The following is a 23,333-nucleotide window of genomic DNA, read 5'->3' as shown; positions in this document are numbered from 1 at the left end:
ATGAGAAGTCACAGACAGTTGCTTTTACCACAATCTTTTCTATAAGCATAAGTAGTATCAAGAAAGGGAATTAAAGATGTACAAATTGGGATTGAAAAAAAAAAACAGAATATTCTCAACGGGATCTTATAATTCACAGCTAAGAAGTATAGAACATCCCACAAACCAAACTCAAACCAATTGTTTTATCACCTTCCCATTCTAGTAGTTTTGTGAACATTTGGTTTAGCTCAACCATTCATTCATATCACAGATGGCAATATAAATAAGCATATAGAGTTAGAGGTTAACATCAAGGCAACTAATCACACAAGCAAAGTTTCCTTACATTCTCAAATTTTCTCATTACTTCTCTGCATACATCGTTAACCATGGTTTCTGTGTTTCAAGAGTTCCAGGTAAGAAATTTCTTTGACGGTTTTTGTAGAGTTCAAACAAAGTGGCTTTAATGACAGTAGATGTTCTTAAAGGCCATTTGGCAGTTTATGTTGTAGACGAGTCATAAAAACTAGAATCAGTCCCTTTTGTAATCTTTCTCATTAGGCTGCTGACATCACTGAATTTCCAGTCAGCCAAGTAACCAGGCCTTGAAATTGCAGTGCTCACATCACTGTCTCCTGAGATCCTTGCCACCACTCTTGACATAGATGGACGCAATGTTGGTGAGGTTTGAGTGCATAATAGAGCCACTCCAATGATTCTTTTCACTTCTTCCTCATCGAATTCTGATAGTTCTGAATCTGCCAGCTCAATTTCGCAGCCTTGTTCACGCAAATTCCAAGCCTAGCAAGCAAGAAACAATGATAAACATGTCTCAAGATCAAAATTTATTAAAAAGTTAAACATAAAAAAACATAGCTTAGAATTATTATTTTTTTTGTACCCATTCAAGAAGGTACATTCTTTCTTCATCTAATGTAGAGTCAGAATTTGGCCTGCCACTAACAAGCTCTAGAGCCACAACGCCAAAGGCAAAGATATCGGCTTTCTCTGTAAGGTGACCACGCATGGCATATTCTGGTGCAAGATAACCACTGCAATTTCATCAAAAAGATTAAGTTAATGGCCATTCGTAACAAAACATGCCAAAGGCTAAGTTCTCATAAAGATTTAACTTACATTGTTCCAGCAACGCGAGTACTTATATGAGTTTGTTTTTCATCATAAAGTTTAGCCAAACCAAAATCTGATATTTTGGGGATGAGATTATAGTCAAGCAGAATGTTGCTGGACTTGACATCTCGGTGTACAATTCTAAGCCGTGACTCCTCATGAAGATAAGATAGACCTCTTGCTACCCCCATGCAAATGTCGAAACGTGTTGGCCAATCCAGCTTCAAGCTACACTTCCCTGATACATGACAGCCACAAATTTTTTAAGTTTAGTTGGTATAATTGAAGGTTCTTGTAATATGTACCAAATGCTTGTATTTATACAAACAGAAATATCGTTATTTATCGTTATTTACATACCAAATAATGCTTGATCAAGACTCTTGTTTTCTAGGTACTCATAAACAAGAAGTCTTCTATCTCCGTCAATACAGCATCCATACAATTTGACCAGGTTGCGATGTTGCACAGCAGATATTGTGGCAATTTCGGCAACAAACTGGCTCTTTCCTTGACGAGAAGTCACTGACAGTTGCTTCACAGCGACAACTCTTTCATCTTCAAGTGTTCCCTAATCATGAGAGAAAAATTCCTGACCAATGAGCTATTGTGTCATCAACCCATGATAATTGTTATGAAACTACATACCTTGTAGACAGGCCCGAATCCCCCCTCTCCCAACTTATTAGCTGAATTGAAATCATTGGTAGCCGTCTTCAGTTCGCTATAGCTGAAAGTGAATGGTTTAACATCCATTCCCAAGAACTCTGCAAAGCAGTTAACAGTCAATAAATTGGTGTGTGCTGAAATGCCAATAATGAATTAGTTTTCTTAAGAAACAGATCAGAGTCAGAGCTTCAAGTTCAAAGTTGGAATATAGTAAAAGAAAAACCAGTATGCAATAGATCAAGAAATATTGCCTTCGTTCATTTGAGCTCTCTTTCTTTGTTGAGCAATGTATAAAGCCACTAACACACAGAAAACGCTTAAAACAGCAAATCCAACGACAACTCCCACAACAATCAGACCGGTATGGTTCTTTTTAGTGCTTGGAGATTTGTTACTGACAGTGGGTATAAAATCTGTATCAAAACAATAATGGTCAACTAAATGAGACTTATATTTCCTTTAGAAATATAACTTAAGAGTATCTACACCTTATTATTCTTACCTGGAGTGGCACTGATTGCTGAAATGGAAGGCCCAAAAGTACTTTGATCAGGTATACAACAAGTTCCTTTTCCAGCCCAAAAGAGGTGGACTTCAATGAAGTTCTGTGAAACATGAACAGTAAATTCTTTCTCTACTGCTCTAAAAGAGAGACCACCAGCCTCCTTTCTTATGTCAAAATTTTTTAAAACTCTATTTCCCTGAAATATACACAAATAGTTAGGAAAAGGGTACATCTGTGTTTGCATAAAACACTGAAATTTCACTTAGCAAATGAAAATGCTTATAAGAACATATACATAGAATAGAACTACATGGAGGTGAACAATACCTGGATATAAATATCAAATACACGCCTGCCAACACTTTTCCAGGTGCGAGAATTTTCGAAAGCAATTTCTGCAAACTGGAGTTTGACAGTGTAGTTACCATTCTCAAGCCCCAGACCATAGTATCTCAATGATGAAGAAGAAAGCCTTACTGTATGGAATAGTTCTGAGTCTAAAGTATTTGTGAATTGAGATACTATATTACTTGTATAGCTAGAATTAATGTTATTTGCAAAAATTCCAACATTGCTCGCTGCCCATCTTTTGCTGCTGGTGACAAAATGTGTAGCTGCACCCAAAACCTCATCATCCTTTTCATACTCAATTCCATCTAAAGACTTAATTCGAATACCACCAGAGTTAATCCCGAAGCTAGAATCTACACACCAATGAAATGTTATATTTAAAAACAAAGGCATTATTAGTATTAGTACATTCCAAAAAGGACAAGTTATCAAACTATTTGAATCAATTGCATAAAAGGTGTAGTAATCAATTAAAGACAGTAAACAGTTCATAACATATTTGTCATGATATACACATGCAAAATAAATAAAAGGTAAATAGAAAAAAATTATTCTAATGTATTCACACGTGGGATTTCCTGAACCGCAGGAGAAATTCTTTTGGAGACAGTTCAACCCTGAAAGAAGAGGACTGAAAGCCAACAGAGAATAAATTTAGACAAAAGAAGGAAGTTATATATTGAACAACAAATGCAACTAAGAGAAAAAAAATAATAATTACCTGTTATTTAAGTTATCTATTGTAAAGTTGTTGCCAACCAAGTTACTGTCAAAAAAAAAATTAAGGCCACTTTTTTTAACTCACAGAGTTAACTAAATGTACTAATGTGCTATTAGTGGAGATTATTGATGAGAAAACTAAAGGGAGTGAACTAGAAAGAAAATCAATCACTCTTTTAATGTTAATACATACATGTGTAGATTCTGTTGATTGTTGACCCAGGAAGGAATGCTCCCCATTAGATTATTGTATGACAAATCACTGCAAGAAAAGCATAGTACATGAAAGTCAATTTCAGAGTCATTGCTATAAATGTTGCTAAAATACCAGACATATTAACTTACATATTGAGAATAGTTGTACTTCTTTTCCGAGGTAAGGTTCCGTTTAGGCTGTTATTTCCAAGAAACCTGATCAAGGAAGCAGCATTAGTTGGTATCAGGAAGCATATGATATGATACAATCAAAGAGAGCCACTGATATATCACAGAGAAAAAGTATTTCTTGAGGAATGATATATGTTACAAAAGAAGACATAAAAATTGAAGATGTATTACAGATAAGAGAGTGAATTAATGTTGAAAAGAGAGTCTGGAATCTGTCCATTTAACTTGTTGAAGCTCAAATCTCTGTAAATAGAAAGTGCAACTAGTTAGTGAGTGAATAGGAAAAGTTAATAGTGCAAATAGGATAGTTTTGAGTTCCTTAATGAACTTACAGGTGTTTTAACTGTCGAAGTTCTCCTATGTATGATGGAATTGAACCAGTGATGTTGTTATTCCTAAGCACTCTACAGATTGTAGCACAAAAGAAAAAAGGTATGTTTGAATCATTCATTAGAAAGGGTGTGATAACGTGTCGTCGTAACCATGTTACTTACAATGTACTTAGAGACTTCATATTCTTGATAAATGCAAGAGAAGTACTTGCATTAGATATTTCACTTAATTGCCTACATAAAATTCACACTCAAGATTGTTAGCTTTAAGAACCTTCATATAAATATGGAAGTGAAAATACTATTTGAGTATGGTACTCACAATTCTGTTAGAGAAGTCAGATTCGCAAATGTTGATGGTATAGGTCCTTGAAAAGAATTTCCTTGAAATCTCCTACAGGAACATAAACAGGGATATTGTTAATATTGCAATGCATTAGATGGTGCCACGCCAGTATTTTACACAAAAGAAAACCAAAAACAACTGCTCGAATAATCGACTTACAAGCTATTAAGATTTGTCCAATTTCCTATGAAGTCAGGTATCTTTCCGGTGAATTCATTGTCTGATGCCCACCTGCAGAATGTTAAAGATGTCATTAAAAAAGAAACTTATAATTTGTTTTTTCTTCTTATATGTTAGTGTGTCTATTGAATCACAAGGTAGAAGAAACAGTTTACAATGTTTGCAAGCTTTGAAGATTTGCAAATGTTGAAGGTATCTTGCCACTAACTCCAGCACTATCAATGAAACTGTCAAATGAAAGAAGAAAAACAAAGGAATCAGAAAATCTCATGCTGACTTTGTGGACTCTAGCTAAATGCAGCCAAGAAGAACTTAAAATCTTTAACAAAAAAAGAAAGGGAATGAGAAGAGATACAATATTGTTACAAACTTACAGGTGTTGTAATTTATTTAAATTCCCTAACTCTGGCGGCAAAGGACCAGAGAAGTTGTTTGATGAAAAGGACCTATATAAAAAGTTATTTCAAAAGATTAGTGTCGATGACAACATAATTTAAGAAACAGAATGACAAGATTCACTAGAATATGACTGAATTAGATTTTGGACATTGAAAACTTCATAATACATTGATAAGATTGCCTTTAAAATTTAAGAATGCTATTAACTTACAAAATTAATAGCTCAGTAAGTAGTCCCAATTCCTTTGGTACCTCCCCTGACAGTGCATTTATGCCTAAGCTCCTAGTATTATATAGCCAAAAAATAAATCAACAATGAATAAGTAGTAAACATTTTTTAACATATCATACTAAATCTTGTTAGTCTTAAGCTCAAATTTAGGTAGGCTTACAGGTATTGCATCTTAGTGAGGTTTCCAATTGATGGAGATAGAGAGCCTGTGAAGAAATTCTGGCCCAAATTCCTACAACAGATCATGGAGTAAACCAAGTTAATATGCTCTAAGTTTTCATGACAACATTGCATGCAAAAATGTTGTAGTAAAGAATTGATGAGAACTATAAAAGGTCCAATAAACTCATACAGATTGAAGAGGAAGGTTAGACTCCATAGCTCTTCTGGAATTGTAGCACCAGCAACATTTGAAACCTTCCTGTTCACAAGTTTTGATGACCAAAATTGAAAAATAAATAATAAAAAAAAGGCATGCATTCAGACTTAATTTGAGATTATAGATGTGCCATTGCAAGCTTAGTTGCTAAGAATATATGTTTCAGTTCTATAGGTCTGCTCTTGAAGTTTATAAACTCTTTCCCTTCAACTTAATAATCTATGGGCCTATATGGGCCTACATTTGTGACTAAAAGGATAAGTAATAACATGAATACCTTTTTTTGACAACTACCATCTTTTTTGACAAAGTGAGATACATACCTTTTCTCTTAAAAGATTTGACTAAGATGAAAAAAATAGATTTTTAAAAAAATATGGCTTTTGTTCCATCGTGCAAAAATATGAGAATTATACTTTTCTTAATTTGTATGAAAAAATTTATTAAAGAAAAAATTAAAGTATAAGAAACATAATTAGTAGCTAATTAAAATATAGAAATGCTACATTTTTTATCATAGTTATGTTTTTTTTTTATTTTGAAGGTAATTTTATTTTATTTTTTTCAATTTTTTATTTTTTCAGTTATTTTTTCCTTACTTATTTTTTCTTTCATTTTTCCTGTTTTCTTTTTTTTTTCTACCAATTTTTTCCTTCATCTTTTTTTTTTCATTCTTTTTTTACATTCTCTTCTTCTTCTCATTTTTATTCATTTATCTATTTTTTCTTTAATTTGTATTGTTTCTTTTGTTCATATTTTTTCAGTTTTTTTTTCATTTTTTCCTTCATTTTTGTATTTATTATTTTCTCATTCCATTTTTTTTTTCTTTTTTCACAAATATGAGCTTTTTTTCTTTTTTTTTTCTACCAATTTTTCATTCATATTTTTTTCTTTCCATCTTTCCATTATTTTTTTCTTCTTCTTTTCATTTTTATTCATTCACCTATTTTTTTCCTTCATCATTTCTTTTATTTTGCTTTTTTTTTTCTTCATATTTTTTAGTTTTCTTTCCTAAGTTTTTTTCCATCATTTTTTTGTACTTATTCTTTTCTCATTCTATTTTATTTTTCTTTCATTTTGTTTCACACATATTTTAACATTACGTAATTATTTTACTATTTTTTTATTTATTATTGTAATTTTTTTTATATAGTTTTTTCCACTATATGTAAAAAAAATTGAATCAATTTTTTCAGCATTTTCTTTTTACTGTAACCCTTATAGGAACACCAAAATATGGAAATAAAACTAATAAAAATATGAAAATGTGAATGAGTAACCAGTTACCCTGATGGGGAACATTCAAATCTAGAAAAAAAAATTATATGAAGAAGATGAGAGAAAAGGAAAAGGGGGTGGATTTGATTTTTTTGTTTATCTTCAGATTTGTGGTAACTAGTTACCTTTCCGTTCTTTGTGTGTATATTTCTGGAGATAATCGGTTACCTTCACGTTCTGATGTGTGTGTATATTTTTTGGTTATTTATGGTAACTGGTTACCTATGTTACTAAAATCATAGTTTCTTCTTCTTCCTTTTTTATTGAAGTGTTCTTTCTCTTTTTCCTCTAAATTTGATGTTTCTTTTCATATTTAATATGAGTAACCTGTCACCCCTCTTATGGTAACTGGTTACCCCTCTTATGGCAGAAAGTTACTCCTCTCAGGATAACTGGTTACCCTTCCCGGTACATGTTATTTAACATACCTCTAGGATTATTTTTTACATAACTGTCAAAGATCAATCAAGTAACTGGTTACCTTACCTAGTATTTGAAAAAAGAAACGTAAAATCTAAAAAAATGGAAAAAAATGTTTATAATAAATAAAAAATAATTTTAAACACAATTCATAATACAAAAAAAATTGCAAAACAACCAAAGAAAAATTTAATATAAAATTAGTAACATAAAAAAAAAAACAAATAAGCTAAAAAAATAATCAAATTACAAACATATCCTTCCAAAATATAAAACTTGATTAAGAGTAAAACTATGGCATAAACCAACTTTTATACAAAAATATGGGAAAATAAACTCATAAAAGTAAAAATTCTTAAAAAAAGCCATAGATTAATTTATTTATTTTTTTGAAAAAAAGCCTTATTTTTACACACTCTATTAATAATCTCATATAAAATGTAATTTTCTCAAAAAAAAAAAAACTTATTGAATTAAGTTAAAAAAAAAATACACAAAAAAACTTAATTATTCAAAATATAATATTTTTAACTTTTACGTTAAAAGAATTAAAATGTAAAAAGAAATTCAAGTACAATTGTTTACGTTTTTGTTAAAAAATTATTTCTGCATTTATATTTAAGCTTGAAATTGTAAACAAGTAGTTTATACTTATATGTCAATTAGTTTGAAATTGTAGCATATCAGAATTTTACTTAGCTAAATAGTAGTAGTAGTAGCTTGTAGTATTTTAGTTTTCGTGATTATTGGTCCAAATCGGGATTTAGTTGGAAACTCATAGAAATAGTTATGGATTTTATAAGTTTAACATATAGTTTAGAAATATTAATTTTAACATAAGGTTTGATTAATATAGCTGGTCCTAGAAATTTTATTTATTATAACCTAAGGTTTAGATAGAATAATTAATAACGTGACACTTGTCACATGCATGTTTATTAAGGATTTTAGATGAATAAATTAATAAATGATAGATCTAGAATGTCTAAACCTTCCAGCAGCTGTTAGGATCACGTTTTACTCAGTCAAAGTTGTTTTAACAATCTTCAAGTGTGATGAAATTTGCAAAAACGTGTTTAAAATATCAGCGTATGCCAATATATCGCAGCTATAGGGGCTGATATGTCGCCTAAGGTTGATACGGAAAACACGTCAACTTTGCATGAACGAAACCACGAAGGCTCGGGATAAAGGACAAGCGATATATTGCCTATAGGGGGCGCTATATTGGCTGCCCTTTATATTTTAGAAATTTCGTGAAATCAAATTAGAAACAGCCCTCAACAACTTAGATTTGCTCTTGAACAATTTTTGACCGAGTTCTGGGCATCTATTAAACTAAAATTTAAATTTATTCAATTAATATTCATTTATTTATTCTTTTTAAAAGGAGTTAGTTTCACTCATTGAACTCTATAAATAAGACATTTCACTCAGCCATTTCATTCATCAATCAAGCATTCTTCAGAGCCTCCAAGCTGCTAAGTTTAGTCTAGAGAGAAAATACTAGGGTTTTGGGATTAAAAGATTTCCAATCTAAGCTTTTCTAAACACTTGGGAAGTAAGATAGAGTGACATTTCGGTATTGAGGTGTAGATCGAAGTTTTAGTCTATCCAAGGTGTTTAAGTTTCTTGAAACTTAAGGTTTTCGGTAAGTTACGATCTTGATGGTTTAGATCACCTTTTCATCTCAATTTCTTTAGAAACTTATGATTTTTACTGTTTGGTTTTAGGAATTTTCCATCCCGTTCTTGTCTCCAATATCCCGGTTTTGGTAAGGAAAATATGTTAGATTGTATGTGTTATGATATGTTTATATGCTATGCTATGTTATGTTTATGTATATGTATGTATATGTTTTATGTTGTAGTCACTTAGGAAATATAGTTGCTTAGATAGCAAATAAATCCCAATTTTTTTTATCATTATCGTAGATTAGAGTTATGATTAAACCTACCTATCGATTAGTAGACAGAGGACCTACATGATTTATCATATACTTTTTTGTGATCTAACCTACCTCGATTAGTAAACAGAGGATCTAGCTAGTTTTATCACATACTGCGGTAATGAGTTAATAGCCATTAATATTGTAGTCCTATGTTTATATAATATACGTTTTTACGTCATATGTTTTTAGTCTTATGATTTATAGTATGTTTTAGTAGATTTTTCCTTGTTGGGAATTAGACTCATTCCTTTTATTTTAGATGGTGCAGGAAAATGAGCATGGAAGGCGAGACAGATTCATGGGAGCTTTGACATGTGTATTGGGCAAGAACTGAATGAATGGACTGATGGAAAAGATCGAGGATGACGTTTTGTTTCAAGTCTTTTCAATTATGCATTTATGTTTTTCCGCATTTAGTATTTGAACAATTATTTAAAGGTTTATTTTTGTTTTCTTTGTGATTTTATGAAATAACAATGAGATCCTGTATTTTGAATTTTTATAATAAATTTCTATTATCCTATGTATGTATTCCAAAATAGTAGTTATACTTAGTAGTTTTAATGGTTCGAGGTCTTAGAATTAGTCGGAGCATTATAGAAATTGTAAACATCAAATTTATGTTTATATTAAAAAAATTGCTAAAAATTCCCAGCACTCAATAAAATAGGCATACAAAAATCATAGGGAAATTTCACTTTTTATGCCTAATGGCTCTTGCTAATTAAAAATGATGCTAGGCATTATGTAAATTAAAAAATGATGCTAAACTTTCCCAACTTCCCCAAAATAACCCTCTCATTTCCTCTTTTCTCTTCTCTCTCGGTTCACTCTCACGGCAGCCATCATCACACCTCTCTTCTCCCATGGCAACCACCACCACGCCATCCTCATGCCTCTATATAACTTCGGCCATCTTGTAGAAATCAACAAAATACCCAAAATAATATACATCTGAGAATTCTCAGAGTATAAATACATGGGTAAGTAATTTTTTTTCTTAAATATAGTGATGTTTCTTTCACTAAAGACACTAAATATTGCATTTCGAATAGATTTGGACAAGATTTTTTGGTTTTTTTTGGCAATTTTCAGAATTGAAACTTTGAAATTTGTAAAAAATCGACCTTACTCGATGCCAGCTTGATGAGGCCTTCAAAATTAAGATTTTCCTGAAAAAATCGACTTTTCTCGATGGTTGTTCGATACCGCTCGATGGTTGCTCGAAGCAATTCTTGTAAGAGACGTAATCTTTCTCTCGGGTGCTTGTTTGGGGTAATTTTTTTTGTTTTGGAATTTGGGTATTTTTTTCGAGATCTATACATTTAAAGTATTTATATACACATTTGATAAGTGTAAAACTTGAAAAAAAATACAAAAATGCAGATATACCTCCTGTTTAAGACATGTTTTGGTATGTTTTTTAAGTTTTAAACTATACAAATGTGTATATGAACATATAAAACATGTAGTTCTTGAAAAAATACCACAAACAGACACTCGAGTGAAAAATTATGTCTCTTACAAAAATCTCATCGAGCACTATCGAGCAGTATCGAGCAACCATCGAACCACCATCGAGCAGCCATCGAGAAAAGTCGATTTTTTCATGAAAATCTTGATTTTGAAGACCTCATCGAGCTGACATCGAGAGTCATCAAGCCACCATCGAGCAATGTCAATTTTCTGTAGATTTTATGAAAAAATCAATTTTTCTCGATAGTGGTTCTATGCTAGCTTGATGGGGTCTTCAAAATCAAGATTTTCATGAAAATATAGACATTGTTCGATGGTTTCTTGATAGTTCTTCGATGGTTGCTCGATAGAGCTTGATGCAATTTTTGCAAGAAACGTAATTTTTCACTCATATGTCCGTTTGGGGTGGTTTTTATTTTTTTTTATTTTTAATTTTGGGTATTTTTTTTCGAGATATACATGTTTAAGATGTGCATATATACATTTGTGAAGTTTAAAACTTGAAAACATACCAAAACATGTCTTAAACATGAGGTATGCTTGTATTATTGTATTTTTTTTTCAAGCTTTACACTTCTCAAATGTGTATATAAATACTTCAAACGTATAGATCTCGAAAAAAAAAAATATTCAAATTAAAAAAAATCATCCCAAACGAACACTGAGTGAAAAATTACGTCTCTTGCAAGAATCGTATCGAGCACTATCGAACCACTATCGAGCAACCAACGAGAAAAATCAAAATTTTCATAAAAATCTTGATTTTGAAGACCTCATTGAGCTGACATATGCTTCAATGGTGATTCAGGGTATGGGTAGAGTGCTATGGAGGTAGGGTATGGTTGGTGTTGTGGAGGATATGATTTTGGGAGTAAGATTGAGATAGAGAAATCATGAAAGTGCGGGAGGGAGAAAGAGAAGTGGAAGACCTTGCATTGTTAGAGAAACGGTGGGAAAAAATAACAGGGGTATTTTTGGAAACAAATAAAATATTAGCATCAATATGTAATGTAGACATATATGATAGTATAGTTTTGATTCAAGAGGGTCCAATATGCATAAAAAGTAAAATTTCTCCAATCATAATCGTATTAAAATTTAAAATTGCAAAAATAAGTAGTTTACATTATAATGGAGCTTATGTCTCTCGGAGAGAGCAAATTTTTTTATTTCAACAAACTGTAAATTACAGATTTACTCCTTATATTATTTATTTTAATGAAATTGTAAAGGATGAGTTTACATGAATAAAATACCTATGAAGCCTATTTCTTGTGAAGACATGGTAAACTTTTGTTTCAACGAAAAGGTAACGAAAACTTGGTAAGTATATATTGCTTTTTTTTTTTTTTTAAATATTTTTCATAATTTATATTTGAGATTATAAAAATTTATTATTTTTATTTAATTTTTTATTATATTGAGAAAAATTCAAATTTATGGTATAAATTTTTTTAATGAATAAGAAACATTTTTTTTTTTTTTATAAAAGGGTGTACAAATCAAGGCCTACTATTAAAAATATATGAGGTGTAATTATAAATAAACTTATTTTTTTAATTTATAAAATAAAATGTATTTAGTGTAAAATATTTCTTCCCTTTCGGACAAAAAAGAAAATATATATAAATATACAGTTCCCTTATCTTTTAGGGTTATGGTCCTATAAATATATATATATATATATTTATATCATTCATATATAAGTGTGATGATGATAAGTGTGATTTAACACACGTATTCCGAACCAACCAACTACTCCAACGTGAAACTTGAAGCGTATATATGTAAATATATATACGTACATGCATATATATATATATACTTTCATTTATAATTATATATATTTATGGAGATACATACAGTTGAGTAATATGGCAGAGAGAAGCATTGTTGAAAGAGCAATCACATTTGATAAAGGGGTTGAAAGTGACAACATTGAAATCAGTAGAATCTATGGCTGCCCCACTGCATGGATCCTCACTTGTATTCCATTTAGCCTTTATTTTCCATTGATTAAAGATTGAATTCAAAACTCTCACTGCATTCATGCATGCATGTAATTAACCAATATTAGAAGTTGTTACACATTTTTTGAATACTTTAGAATATGCTACACATTTGTAGAATACTTTACTCTAAAATTTTCTAAATATTTGTAGAATAAAATTATTCTAGAATTTCTTATAAACATTTCTAGAAAACTTAAGTCTAGATTTTTCTAGTTATACTTCAGAAACAAATAAATTTGTGTAGATTAATCTAAAAGATGTATTTGTAATCTAGAACAAATAATTTTAGCCATTATAAATGTATCATCATAGATAGCAAATGGTGTAACTACAAACAACACAAACCATCAATAAAATCTTACTACTACCCATTACTCTCTAAAACATAAACATTACTCCTCCAAACTCAAATTTCTTCACTTGTCCACTCAACAACATCAACTATAACATCATAACCCATCATTACTTTAGCCACTACTACTGCTCATCAAATATTCTAAACTACAACAACAAATCATCACTATTTTCTCTATTCCAAATTCACAAACCATCCACCAAAATAATCAAAACATATATAATAATTATATGGTGTACTCTACAATGAAGGTTTTCAGTTCTTTGCTTAAATTACACTTGTTTAAAGAGAGAGAGCATATGTATATATATACATACCTTCAGAGGGATCAGTAATGGGTTGAGTTCCATTCTGGGCACTTGTAAAAGGAGCAACACCAAAGGTAAAACAGGCAACAATAATGAAAGTAAAAGCTGGTGAAGATGAAGCTCCTGATGACATGATCTTAATTACTGTATATATATGCTTTAAGTTAATAATGCTTGAAAACTTGGATGATATATAGCTCAAGTTTTCAGGCATTAATGATAATAATAATATGTTTTGGATCCATTTTCAAAATAAGGTGGCATATGGCAAGTTGACTACATGATTCAAAGTTTATATATATGTATCTTAATTATTAGTTTTCTTGATTTGATGATATTGGGTCATTTATTATAATTTCTTTTATATATATATAAAGTTTTCTTACACGTGCGTTGACGTCGATTGGGCTTTGAAGGTTGTAAATTGAATAAGCTAGCTTTTATATGAACGCTTTCCCATGAATAGGTTCTTGCGTGGAAAGTACATAAAATAATGGGTCTTTCTTTTATAAATTATAATTCATTTGATCGAATTCGGAGAAATAAATATATACTATTACAACTAGATATAGGGATAATAATAAAACCACATTCACTAATTTATTCAAATGAGATAAATTTTTGTCCGAATCTATACGTGATGTTGCATTATTAATTTGGTGAGGGAGAAATTATCGTTTGACCAATTTTCATATTAGATTAGCATTTAACTATGTATAAACTAGAAAACATAACCACGCTCCGTACAATCTTTTAAAATTATTAAAACATATATATTTTTAAATATTTTTTTGGAGATTGTGGGGTGGTGATTCATTTTTACCATAATCGTACAACATGCTCTTTATATGGACACGTGAAGGCATCTTTGTCATAATTTTTTATTTCATGATGGTGTTCATTGTTCATCGTATAGCGAACCTTCTGTAGGTTTTTGAAAAATTCTAACAAATTAAAGTATCGAAAACAATATACTTTTATTTATTTATTATTATTATACACTTTGCATAGTTTTTTTTTTATAAAAAGTCTAAATTATGTATATAAAAATTTATATTTTGTGTAAGACTTATTTTGGCCGATTACCTGTTTGAAGCTTTTATTTTTAAAATTAACTTTTAAATATCGTATTTTTTCAAAATAAATTAGAATTAATAGATTGATTATTTAAACACTGTATTTTTGCTCATTACATGTTTTGACTTTTTATTTTAAAAAATGAACCTTTGGACCATGTATTTATTTAAAATGTTCAAACTTCTTATGAAAATTAAATTAAATTATATATTTATATAATTTTTGTTTTCTGTAAGGGTTAACACTATTTTGAACCTTGTATCTTAGTCGATTACCCGTTGTAAATCTTTATTTTTACAAATTAACTTGTAGACCTCAAGTTTTGTCAAAAGGTTAAAATAGGAATAGATAGATCGATTATTTGAATACTATATTTTGGCCGATTACTCATTTTGATTCTTTATTTTTAAAAATTAACCTTTAGATCATATATTTATTCAAAAGGTTAAATTTTTTTTATAAAAGTAAATTATTTAAATATGTATAATTTATGTTTTCTATAAGAGTTCACACCATTTTCAACCTTGTATTTTAGTCGTTTACCCATTCAGACCATTCATTTTTTTTTAAATTAACTTGTGGACCTTGTGTTTTGTCAAAAATTTAAAAATAAGAATGTAAAGATAGATTATTTGAACCACATATAATTTGGTTGATTACCTGTTCGGATCTTTTATTCACCACTACAAAAAGGGTTTTTTAGGACTAGCATTGCGAGTCCTAAAAAATTTTAGAGCCTTAAAAACTAACGAGTCCTAAAAAACTGTTTTTAGGACTCGCGTGCCTTTAATTAAGTGTCCTAAAAAATCTGGTTGAGTGCCTTTAATTAAGTTTTTAGGACTCGCTAAAAGAATGTTTTTAGGACTCGCAATGCGAGTCCTAAAAAATCTGGTTGAGTGCCTTTAAGTAACTTTTTAGGACTCGCAACGCTAGTCCTAAAAAATCGGGTTGAGTGCCTTTAAGTAATTTACTCCTAAAAAATCCCGTTGAGTGTATTTAAGTAATTTTTTAGGACTCGCTTTGCATGCCCTTAAAAGTAATTTTTTTAAAAAAAAAATACAGCTACAATTTTAATTTTGATTTAAAAATATATATCCATTTGAGTGTCGAATATGTATCAAAAGAAATTTGAAAAGAAAATACTAAAAAAATAGCAAAAAAAAATTTACGAAATAAATTTAAAATTTCTAAACATGTATTGTAATTAGCTAGCTATAACATCATTCATTTTGTTCTAACTAATTGTAAAAATGACATTGCCCATTCTTCTCTAACTTCGTCAATTTCTTGAGTGGTATATGGTTTGTCGGAGGTGAACTGAAAAAAAAAAGAAAACAAAAATTTAATTATAATTATATTAGTGGTAATAAATTCAAAGCATATATAAAAATTGTACTAGATTAATACTATGTAGTTGTATATTGTTTATTACCTGTTTCGACAAGAAATGTTTGATATGAGGGGCATTGATAAGTATATTATTCATCATCCTCATAACGTAATATCCGCAGTCGATATTGTTTGGTTGTTTACGACGTTATATAAAGATTGGTAATACATGTACAATTCTTAGTATCAAATATCTTAAACATCTTTACGTATACATAAACTATAAAAATAGAAACATACCGTAGGTTCGAAATACATTACTCCTGATGAGCGTTTGTTGATCTTTTGATGTGCTTTCATTCTTTCTGTGAAATACATCTCAAAGGCATCATGGATGGTCTCCTTGATGGCTGTCCTGTTATCTAATGGTGCATTGAGAGGATCGAGAAAACAACAATAATGCCAATTGGGATATAATAAAAATAACATCCAATGCTCCCTGTTGAAAGAACAAGTATTACACAGTTGTTAACTTTAAATTCTATTTGTTTGTATCAATGAAAAACATAATAATTAAACTTACCCATAGTTATAAGGCATAACTATCCAATCATGCTTTTTAGACGTGCAATATAACATATCCTATCACATAAAGCTTGAGCACGACTATCTGCACGAGTCACGGAAGTATAAACCTTATTCGAATTCATAAACAACAATGATCCTCTCTTTTCCTCGTCTAATAACAGTGTCTGGTACAAAATCCTACCAACAAATATAATTAATTAAAAAGAAAACTAAACAGTTGATGAAAGAAAATCCTTACAATAAATATTATTAGCATACCTTATGTAGAAGACAATACATGATTGTCCAATCATCTCATTTCTACAAAATTCAAGTATTTCATCCCGAAATAGAGCAAAGTATTCACAAGTATGGCCAAACACATCAAAGTCAATGGACACTTCAACGGCATAATCATGTTTAGGCCAATCATTGACAATTTCAATTACTTGTCTCAACTTAGGCGAAATTGGAGATGGTTGTTGCACCTCTTGTGACAATGACTCCTTAGGCGCTCGTTTTGGAACTAGTTTTTGAGTTTGGAACTAGTATAAATCAACTGAAGTAAAACCTAAATCATCAACCTTTACTCCCTTGTCACCTTTCACCCAATCGCATAAGAAGACAGGCACTCTAGTTGTAGTATAATCTAATTCCCAAATTTCTTGGATTACTCCATAAAATGCCATATCACACTCTACAGGATTTTTGTCCTTTGAACTAGAGATTTGCACAGTTTTTGCTACAATACAAACTCCACTATTCTGTGTGGTTCTTACATTATCTCGTTCCAAAGTATTGAATTGAGTACCATTGACGATGTATGATGGGTACTTAAACACATTCAGAGAAGGACCACAAGAAATCCACTTAACTATGTCCGACACATGACACGACGTGTGGGTCACTTCAATTGCAACCTTTGTTAAAAAAAAATGAAATAATAATTAATAACATGTCATGCAATCAAAACAAAAGATTTAAAATTATTTACTCAAATCAATACCTTGTTTTCTAACCAAGTACTAAACGTACGATAATGTTCATCTTAGATCCATTTTTGGTTCTTTGACTTGGATGGATATTTTTTCCGAAGCCAAACAAAATGATTCCTTCATAAATGTATGCAAAATTAGTATGAATCAATACAAATATCACAATAATGTTTTATGATATCATACTGTCTAAGATAACTTACTCGATGTAAGGTTGAATCTCATCAATGTTTTGCAATACAAGACAGTGTGCTTCATGTCTTTCATCTTGAGTTATTGAGCATATAACACCACATTTTCCACCATAACCACCATTACTTTTATTTAATGTAGATTGATCGCCCATGCTTGTCACACCATGCAAGTATTCTGAACAAAATTCAATGGCTTCTTCTGCAATATAGCATTCAACAATACATCCTTCGGGTCTACTTCTATTTCTAACATAACTCTTAAGAATCTTCATGTATCGCTCAAATGGATACATCCATCTTAAATAAATAGGTCAGCATAGTTTAATTTCTCTAACCAAATGGACTGTAAGATGCACCATTATGTCAAAAAAAGAAGGTGGGAAGAATCGCTCTAAGTAACACAAGATTATAGCAATCTCCACTTAAATTGTCTAACGTTGAAACATCAATCGTCTTACAACATAAATACTTGAAAAACAAACACATCAGTGTGATTATTTCTCGAACCTTTCTAGGTAGCACACCACAAATAGCCACAGGTAGAATGTGTTGGAATAGGACATGACAATCATGAGATTTCATGCCGACCAAATTCAAATTCTTCATATCCACCAACGTTCTTATGTTTGAAGAATACCCTTCTGGAACTTTAATATTGTATAGACAATTGCAAAGTTCTTTTTTCTCATCCTTAGTGAGTGTGTAACAAGCTCCCGGTAAAAATGTTCTATTAGGGCCAGCTTTTGGATGTAGGTTTTTTCGCAAGCCTAATGCAGCCAAGTCTTTCCGAGCTTTAATACCGTCCTTACTTTTACTTGGAATATTTAACAAAGTTCCTATTAGACTATCACACACATTTTTCTCAATGTGCATGACATCTAAATTATGTCGCAAAAGTAACTTTTCCCAATATTCAAGCTCAAAGAAAATTGATTTTTTCTTCCAAGGACTTGTAGACTCATCCGCACTAGTCAAACTAACTTCAGTCTTATCCTTGCCAACACTCTTTCCACAACCCTTCTTCTTCTTAATTGGACAAACAATAGGTTTTCCTACCTTAAACTGAATTACAGATACTTTATTAAGTACTTGATTCCCAGTCAAAGGAACTGGAGCCAAACCAAACTCTTGTTCACCATTGAATGCATTTTTCCAAGTTCTAAAATAATGTCTCCGGGGCAAGAATTTTCTATGTCCCATATAGCACACCTTGTGGGAATGTTTCAAATATTGAGAGAAAGTCTTCTCCTCACAAATAGGACAAGCTTTGTATCCTTTTACACTATAACCAGATAAATTTCCATAAGCGGGGAAGTCGTTGATTGTCCATAACAACACCGCTCGAAAGGTAAATTCTTCTTTTCAGTATGCGTCATAAGCCCTAACTCCTTCATTCCATAAAGTTTTCACGTCATCAATTAGGGGAGCTAAGTAGACGTCAATATCGTTACCAGGTTGTTTAGGTCCAAATATCAGCAAGGTCAGTAAGGTAAACTTCCTTTTCATACAAAGTCATGGCGATAAATTATATATGACTAGCAAAACAGGCCAACAACTATACTTACTACTGAGAGAAGTATGAGGATTAATTCCATCCGTAGAAAGAGCTAAACGAATATTTCTAGGTTCATTGGCAAATGAAGGCCATTCAAAATCCACTGTCTTCTACGCTGGTGAGTCAGCAGGATGTCTAAGTCTACCGTCCTTTATTCTCTCATTTGCATGCCAAGTCAAATTCTTAGCATGATCAACATTTCGATAAAATCGAATCAAACGAGGAATTAGAGGAATATACCACAAAATTTTTACTGGTACTCCTTCCTTAACTTCCTCTAAATTCCTTTTCTTTTGCCATCTGGACACACCACAAGTAGGACACGAATTCGCATCTACAAGGCTATTCCGATATAATACACAATCATTAGGACAAGCATGTATTTTTTCATATTGCAAGCCTATTGAGCACATAGTTTTCTTAGCCTCGTAAAACGATACGGGCATCTCGTTTTCTTCAGGCAGTAAATCTTTAAAAAAAACTAACAATTCCGTGAAACTCTTATCACTCCATCCATTTTTTGCTTTTATATTGTACAATCTAAGAAGGGCTGACAACTTTGAAAATTTAGTGCAACCAGAGTAAATCGGCTTTTCAACGTCATTAAGAAGATTTTCAAACTTAACGGGATCTACTTCTGATTCATAATATGCATCGTCAATCATTTCATCTAAATTATCCTCACGATCCAATTTCCTATAATTCCGATCTTCATTCATCATAGGAGGGTCCGGAGTAACATGAAGCTCTTCACCATGCCAATACCATATTTTATAACTTTTGTCTATCCCATGGAAATATAAGTGCTCTTTTATTATTGTGGCAGTCATCTTTTTCATATTTTCACACTTACTACAAGGACAACAAATATAGTTTGGATCTTTGGCATGATCCAAACTAAATTTAAGAAACTCATCGACCCATTTTATATATTCTACTGACATCCTATCAGCTGACATCCATTCTTTTTCCATATTGCACCTATTTGTTTTAATAAAAAATTAAAATTAAGAAAATAAAATAAAATAAACATACAAAACAAAACTAAGTACAAGAAAATCTATAGAAAATCAGACAGCATATCCCCTAATTTACTAGCCTAGCCATCTGTCACAATCAACACCAATATGTCAAACAAATCAAACAACACAGATTTTCATCCATATATCACCGCAGCACACAAAATTCTCAGAACCTACTTCACTAAGAGATGCAAGTTATCAATCTTCCATTATCACCACATCACACAGAATTCCTAGAACCTACTTCACTACGGATGAATATCTAAGATATTCAAACTCCACTAAAGTAGTACAGTTATCATTCAAAATTGTAAAATATTGAAATTTTTTAAAACTAAATCAAAGGCAACATACCTCTTGCAATTAGCTACCAATCCAATGCTTTAAGACCAATCAAAATATTAACCTATTCATTTTAATCAACATTATAAAAAAAGAAAAATGCCAGATGTTGACATGCTCTTTTAAAAAGGTTAAAATCAACACAACAAATATATGCATACATACTTGTATATTCTTTTACATGTCACACTTGTATCAACAACTATTATTTGTCTAATGAACACTTTAAGAGCTTTTTTATTTAGAAATATTTTGTGTGTGTGTGTGTCTAATTATATTATATATTTAAGGCATGCAAAAAGTTGCTCGTTTGTTAATAATAATGGTTTGTGTTTATATGCATTGATTTCAACAATACTAGAAAGATGAATAAATGTAAGACACAAGTTACATTAGCTTCATCATTATTCCACTTAAACTAAACAAAGCAAACACTTAAAGAAATTTCCTTGATGTGATCAAATATAGATCCTTGATCTCTCTTCTCTTGGTATATATACTAATAATGAATGATCTCATAATATTACCTAATCAAATCCAAATCCATTTTTTTTTATTATGTTTTTACCATGCAATGCATGAAATCATCAAAATTTTGTGATAAATAGGATCCAAATTACAATGAGTGATTTGGATTTTTAAGATCCAATCAATCACATATATACTAACTAGAATGTGATTACCAAATTTAATGTAATAGTAAAATCATAAAATAATTCTAAATTTTTAATAGGACAAAGATATAAATTTTTGGTATCATATAATTTCACTCACATATATACTTAGTATCTTATTATCAAATTTTGTACACAAATTAAAACAATAATTAATATATAAGTATGCAAACATATGTAATCAATCCATAAAAAATAATATATACTAAACTGTATATTAATATAGGAAACCAAACCGTAGCTTATCTAAAATAATAAACCAAATAGTATCCAAGCACTCACACCACTCATATCACTAACTCTTTTGGGAGGGAAAAGATGAGGATTTTGATTTAAATTCTAGAAAGACCTATCCTGCACTTATAATCTCGAAAGCACAAATATCATGTCATACATAGTTACTCTAAATCGACTCTTTTGAGGCACGGATTAAGCAAATTTTGTGATTAGTAGAAAAATTGAAATTCAACTTAATTATTAATTAGACGGTCAAATGTTAAATATTCGGATCACAAATTTATCATTGTGGTAGTTATCATTTTCATATTTCCACACAAAACTAAGTACAAAAAAATCTATAGAAAATCGGGCAGCATATCCCCTAATTTACCAGCCTAGCCATCTGTCACAATCAACACCAACATGTCAAACAAATCAAACAGCACACAAGTTTTCATCCATATATCATCCCAGCACACAAAATTATCAGAACCTACTTCACTAAGACATGCACGTTCTCAATCTTCCGTTATCACCGCAGCACACAGAATTCCCAGAACCTACTTCACTACGGATGAATATCTAAGATATTCAAACTCCACTAAAGTAATACAATTATCATTTAAAATTGTAAAATAACAAATAGTATCAATATTAGCCTATATTATTTATTTGTATATTAAAACTTGAAATTATATTATTACCCTATATTATAAATAGAATTATTAGCCTATATTATTTTTAGTGTTTTAAACATTCTAGTTCTCTATATTATTTATTTGTATAACCATTGGGTTTATTATTTTTATTGTTATAAACATTCTAGTTACCTGTATTATTTTAATTTTTTGTATATTAAAACTTGAAATTATATTATTACCCTATATTATAATATGAAATTATTACCCTATATTATTATCCTATATTAAAATATGATATTATAATATTACCAATTATAATATATATAAATAAATAATATAATACCAATTAACAATTTTTAATAATTGTTTTACCCAGATTTCGAGCCATGAGAATTGTGACCTCGAAAGCTGGAGTCATAATGAATGAACTCGTAAAGTCTGGAATATGTGCGGAATCTAAACATCGAGCCTGCGAAACAGAGACAACTTCGAAGATGGTAGCCTCGAAATCCTCACAAGCTCGAAAGGTAGACCCCGAGGTGCATCTGTTCTCGAGGATGACCTCGGATCAGGGGCTCCGAGCCTGACGTGCGTACGAGCTCGAAGTCATGTGGCCTCGGGATATGTTATAGCTCGAAAGTCAGTAAGAAACCTGGGAGAATATGGCCTTGGTGATATAGGATAATAACTTTGAATATCCTAATGAGTCATCTATAAGAGACGCGGTCTACATTTATTACTGTAAATCCCCTACAATCAAGGGATATTATTTGATTAGTTATACGCCCCCTGGTCTTCAGGGGACGTCTCCTTTTATATCGGATTGCAGGCATTTAATGCCATTTAATTTATTTGCAAATATAGAGTAACTACCCGAAATATGTGGGATAGTATTATGAAATCTTCTCTATAAATAGAGAGGTCATGCACTATTGTAAAGGGGGAATTTTGGTGATCTTGAGAGAAAACTCTGAAGAATTCATCCTTGAAGAATTTTCAGAGATCATCTTGAATTTAATAACAAAGACTCGTGGACTCGGCAGATTTAACTGCTGAACCACGTAAAAAATCGTGTGTGTATTATCATATGTTTATTGGCCATTACTGATTATTGTTTACGTGCTCTTCTTTCACTGTTGATGAAAAACGGCGTCAACAGTTTTGTGCTTTCATTGAGAGCCTTAAGCATTCATTCCTGAAAAAGTCATGGCCACTAATAATCATAATACGCCTGAAGAGAATTACCCAAGACATCCTGGGAAACAGCTGATGGAAAACCCAGATGTCGAAGAAAGGAGTGGATCC

At 30.9% G+C, this 23,333-nt stretch overlaps 2 protein-coding genes across 2 annotated transcripts; both read right to left on the bottom strand.

The window, feature by feature from the left end:
* Positions 1-162: 162 nt before the first annotated feature.
* LOC133831881 (probable LRR receptor-like serine/threonine-protein kinase At1g56140) lies at positions 163-13,546 on the bottom strand. The gene is made up of 23 exons (XM_062262286.1): positions 13,423-13,546; positions 12,602-12,779; positions 5,587-5,655; positions 5,395-5,466; positions 5,214-5,285; positions 4,978-5,049; positions 4,759-4,830; positions 4,583-4,654; positions 4,400-4,471; positions 4,240-4,311; positions 4,078-4,149; positions 3,917-3,988; positions 3,704-3,769; positions 3,552-3,620; positions 3,360-3,404; positions 2,615-3,269; positions 2,285-2,483; positions 2,034-2,195; positions 1,762-1,880; positions 1,474-1,684; positions 1,120-1,351; positions 884-1,034; positions 163-783 (listed from the first exon to the last, which is right to left on the bottom strand). Exons 1-23 carry the CDS (start codon positions 13,544-13,546, stop codon positions 484-486), a joined length of 3,228 nt encoding a protein of 1,075 aa, XP_062118270.1. The 3' UTR covers positions 163-483.
* Positions 13,547-19,240: 5,694 nt separating this feature from the next.
* LOC133831880 (uncharacterized) lies at positions 19,241-20,104 on the bottom strand. The gene has a single exon (XM_062262285.1). It carries the CDS (start codon positions 20,102-20,104, stop codon positions 19,241-19,243), a length of 864 nt encoding a protein of 287 aa, XP_062118269.1.
* Between the last annotated feature and the right edge of the window lie 3,229 nt (positions 20,105-23,333).

Source organism: Humulus lupulus, chromosome 4 (genome assembly GCF_963169125.1).
Source record: "Humulus lupulus chromosome 4, drHumLupu1.1, whole genome shotgun sequence".
Taxonomy (NCBI): Eukaryota; Viridiplantae; Streptophyta; class Magnoliopsida; order Rosales; family Cannabaceae; genus Humulus; species Humulus lupulus.
The sequence above is the reverse complement of the archived record's forward strand: the minus strand, read 5'-3'. Positions and strand labels throughout refer to the sequence as shown.

Excerpts from the sequence above, each read along its gene's own strand:
- LOC133831881 (XM_062262286.1), bottom strand. The coding sequence starts at position 13,546 with ATGTCATCAGGAGCTTCATCTTCACCAGCTTTTACTTTCATTATTGTT. Across the intron at positions 3,770-3,916 it reads ATTAATTCACTCTCTTATCT|GTTTCTTGGAAATAACAGCC; the intron begins GTAATACATCTT and ends TTCCTTGATCAG. Across the intron at positions 1,352-1,473 it reads TCTTGATCAAGCATTATTTG|GGAAGTGTAGCTTGAAGCTG; the intron begins GTATGTAAATAA and ends GTCATGTATCAG.
- LOC133831880 (XM_062262285.1), bottom strand. The coding sequence starts at position 20,104 with ATGGAAAAAGAATGGATGTCAGCTGATAGGATGTCAGTAGAATATATA.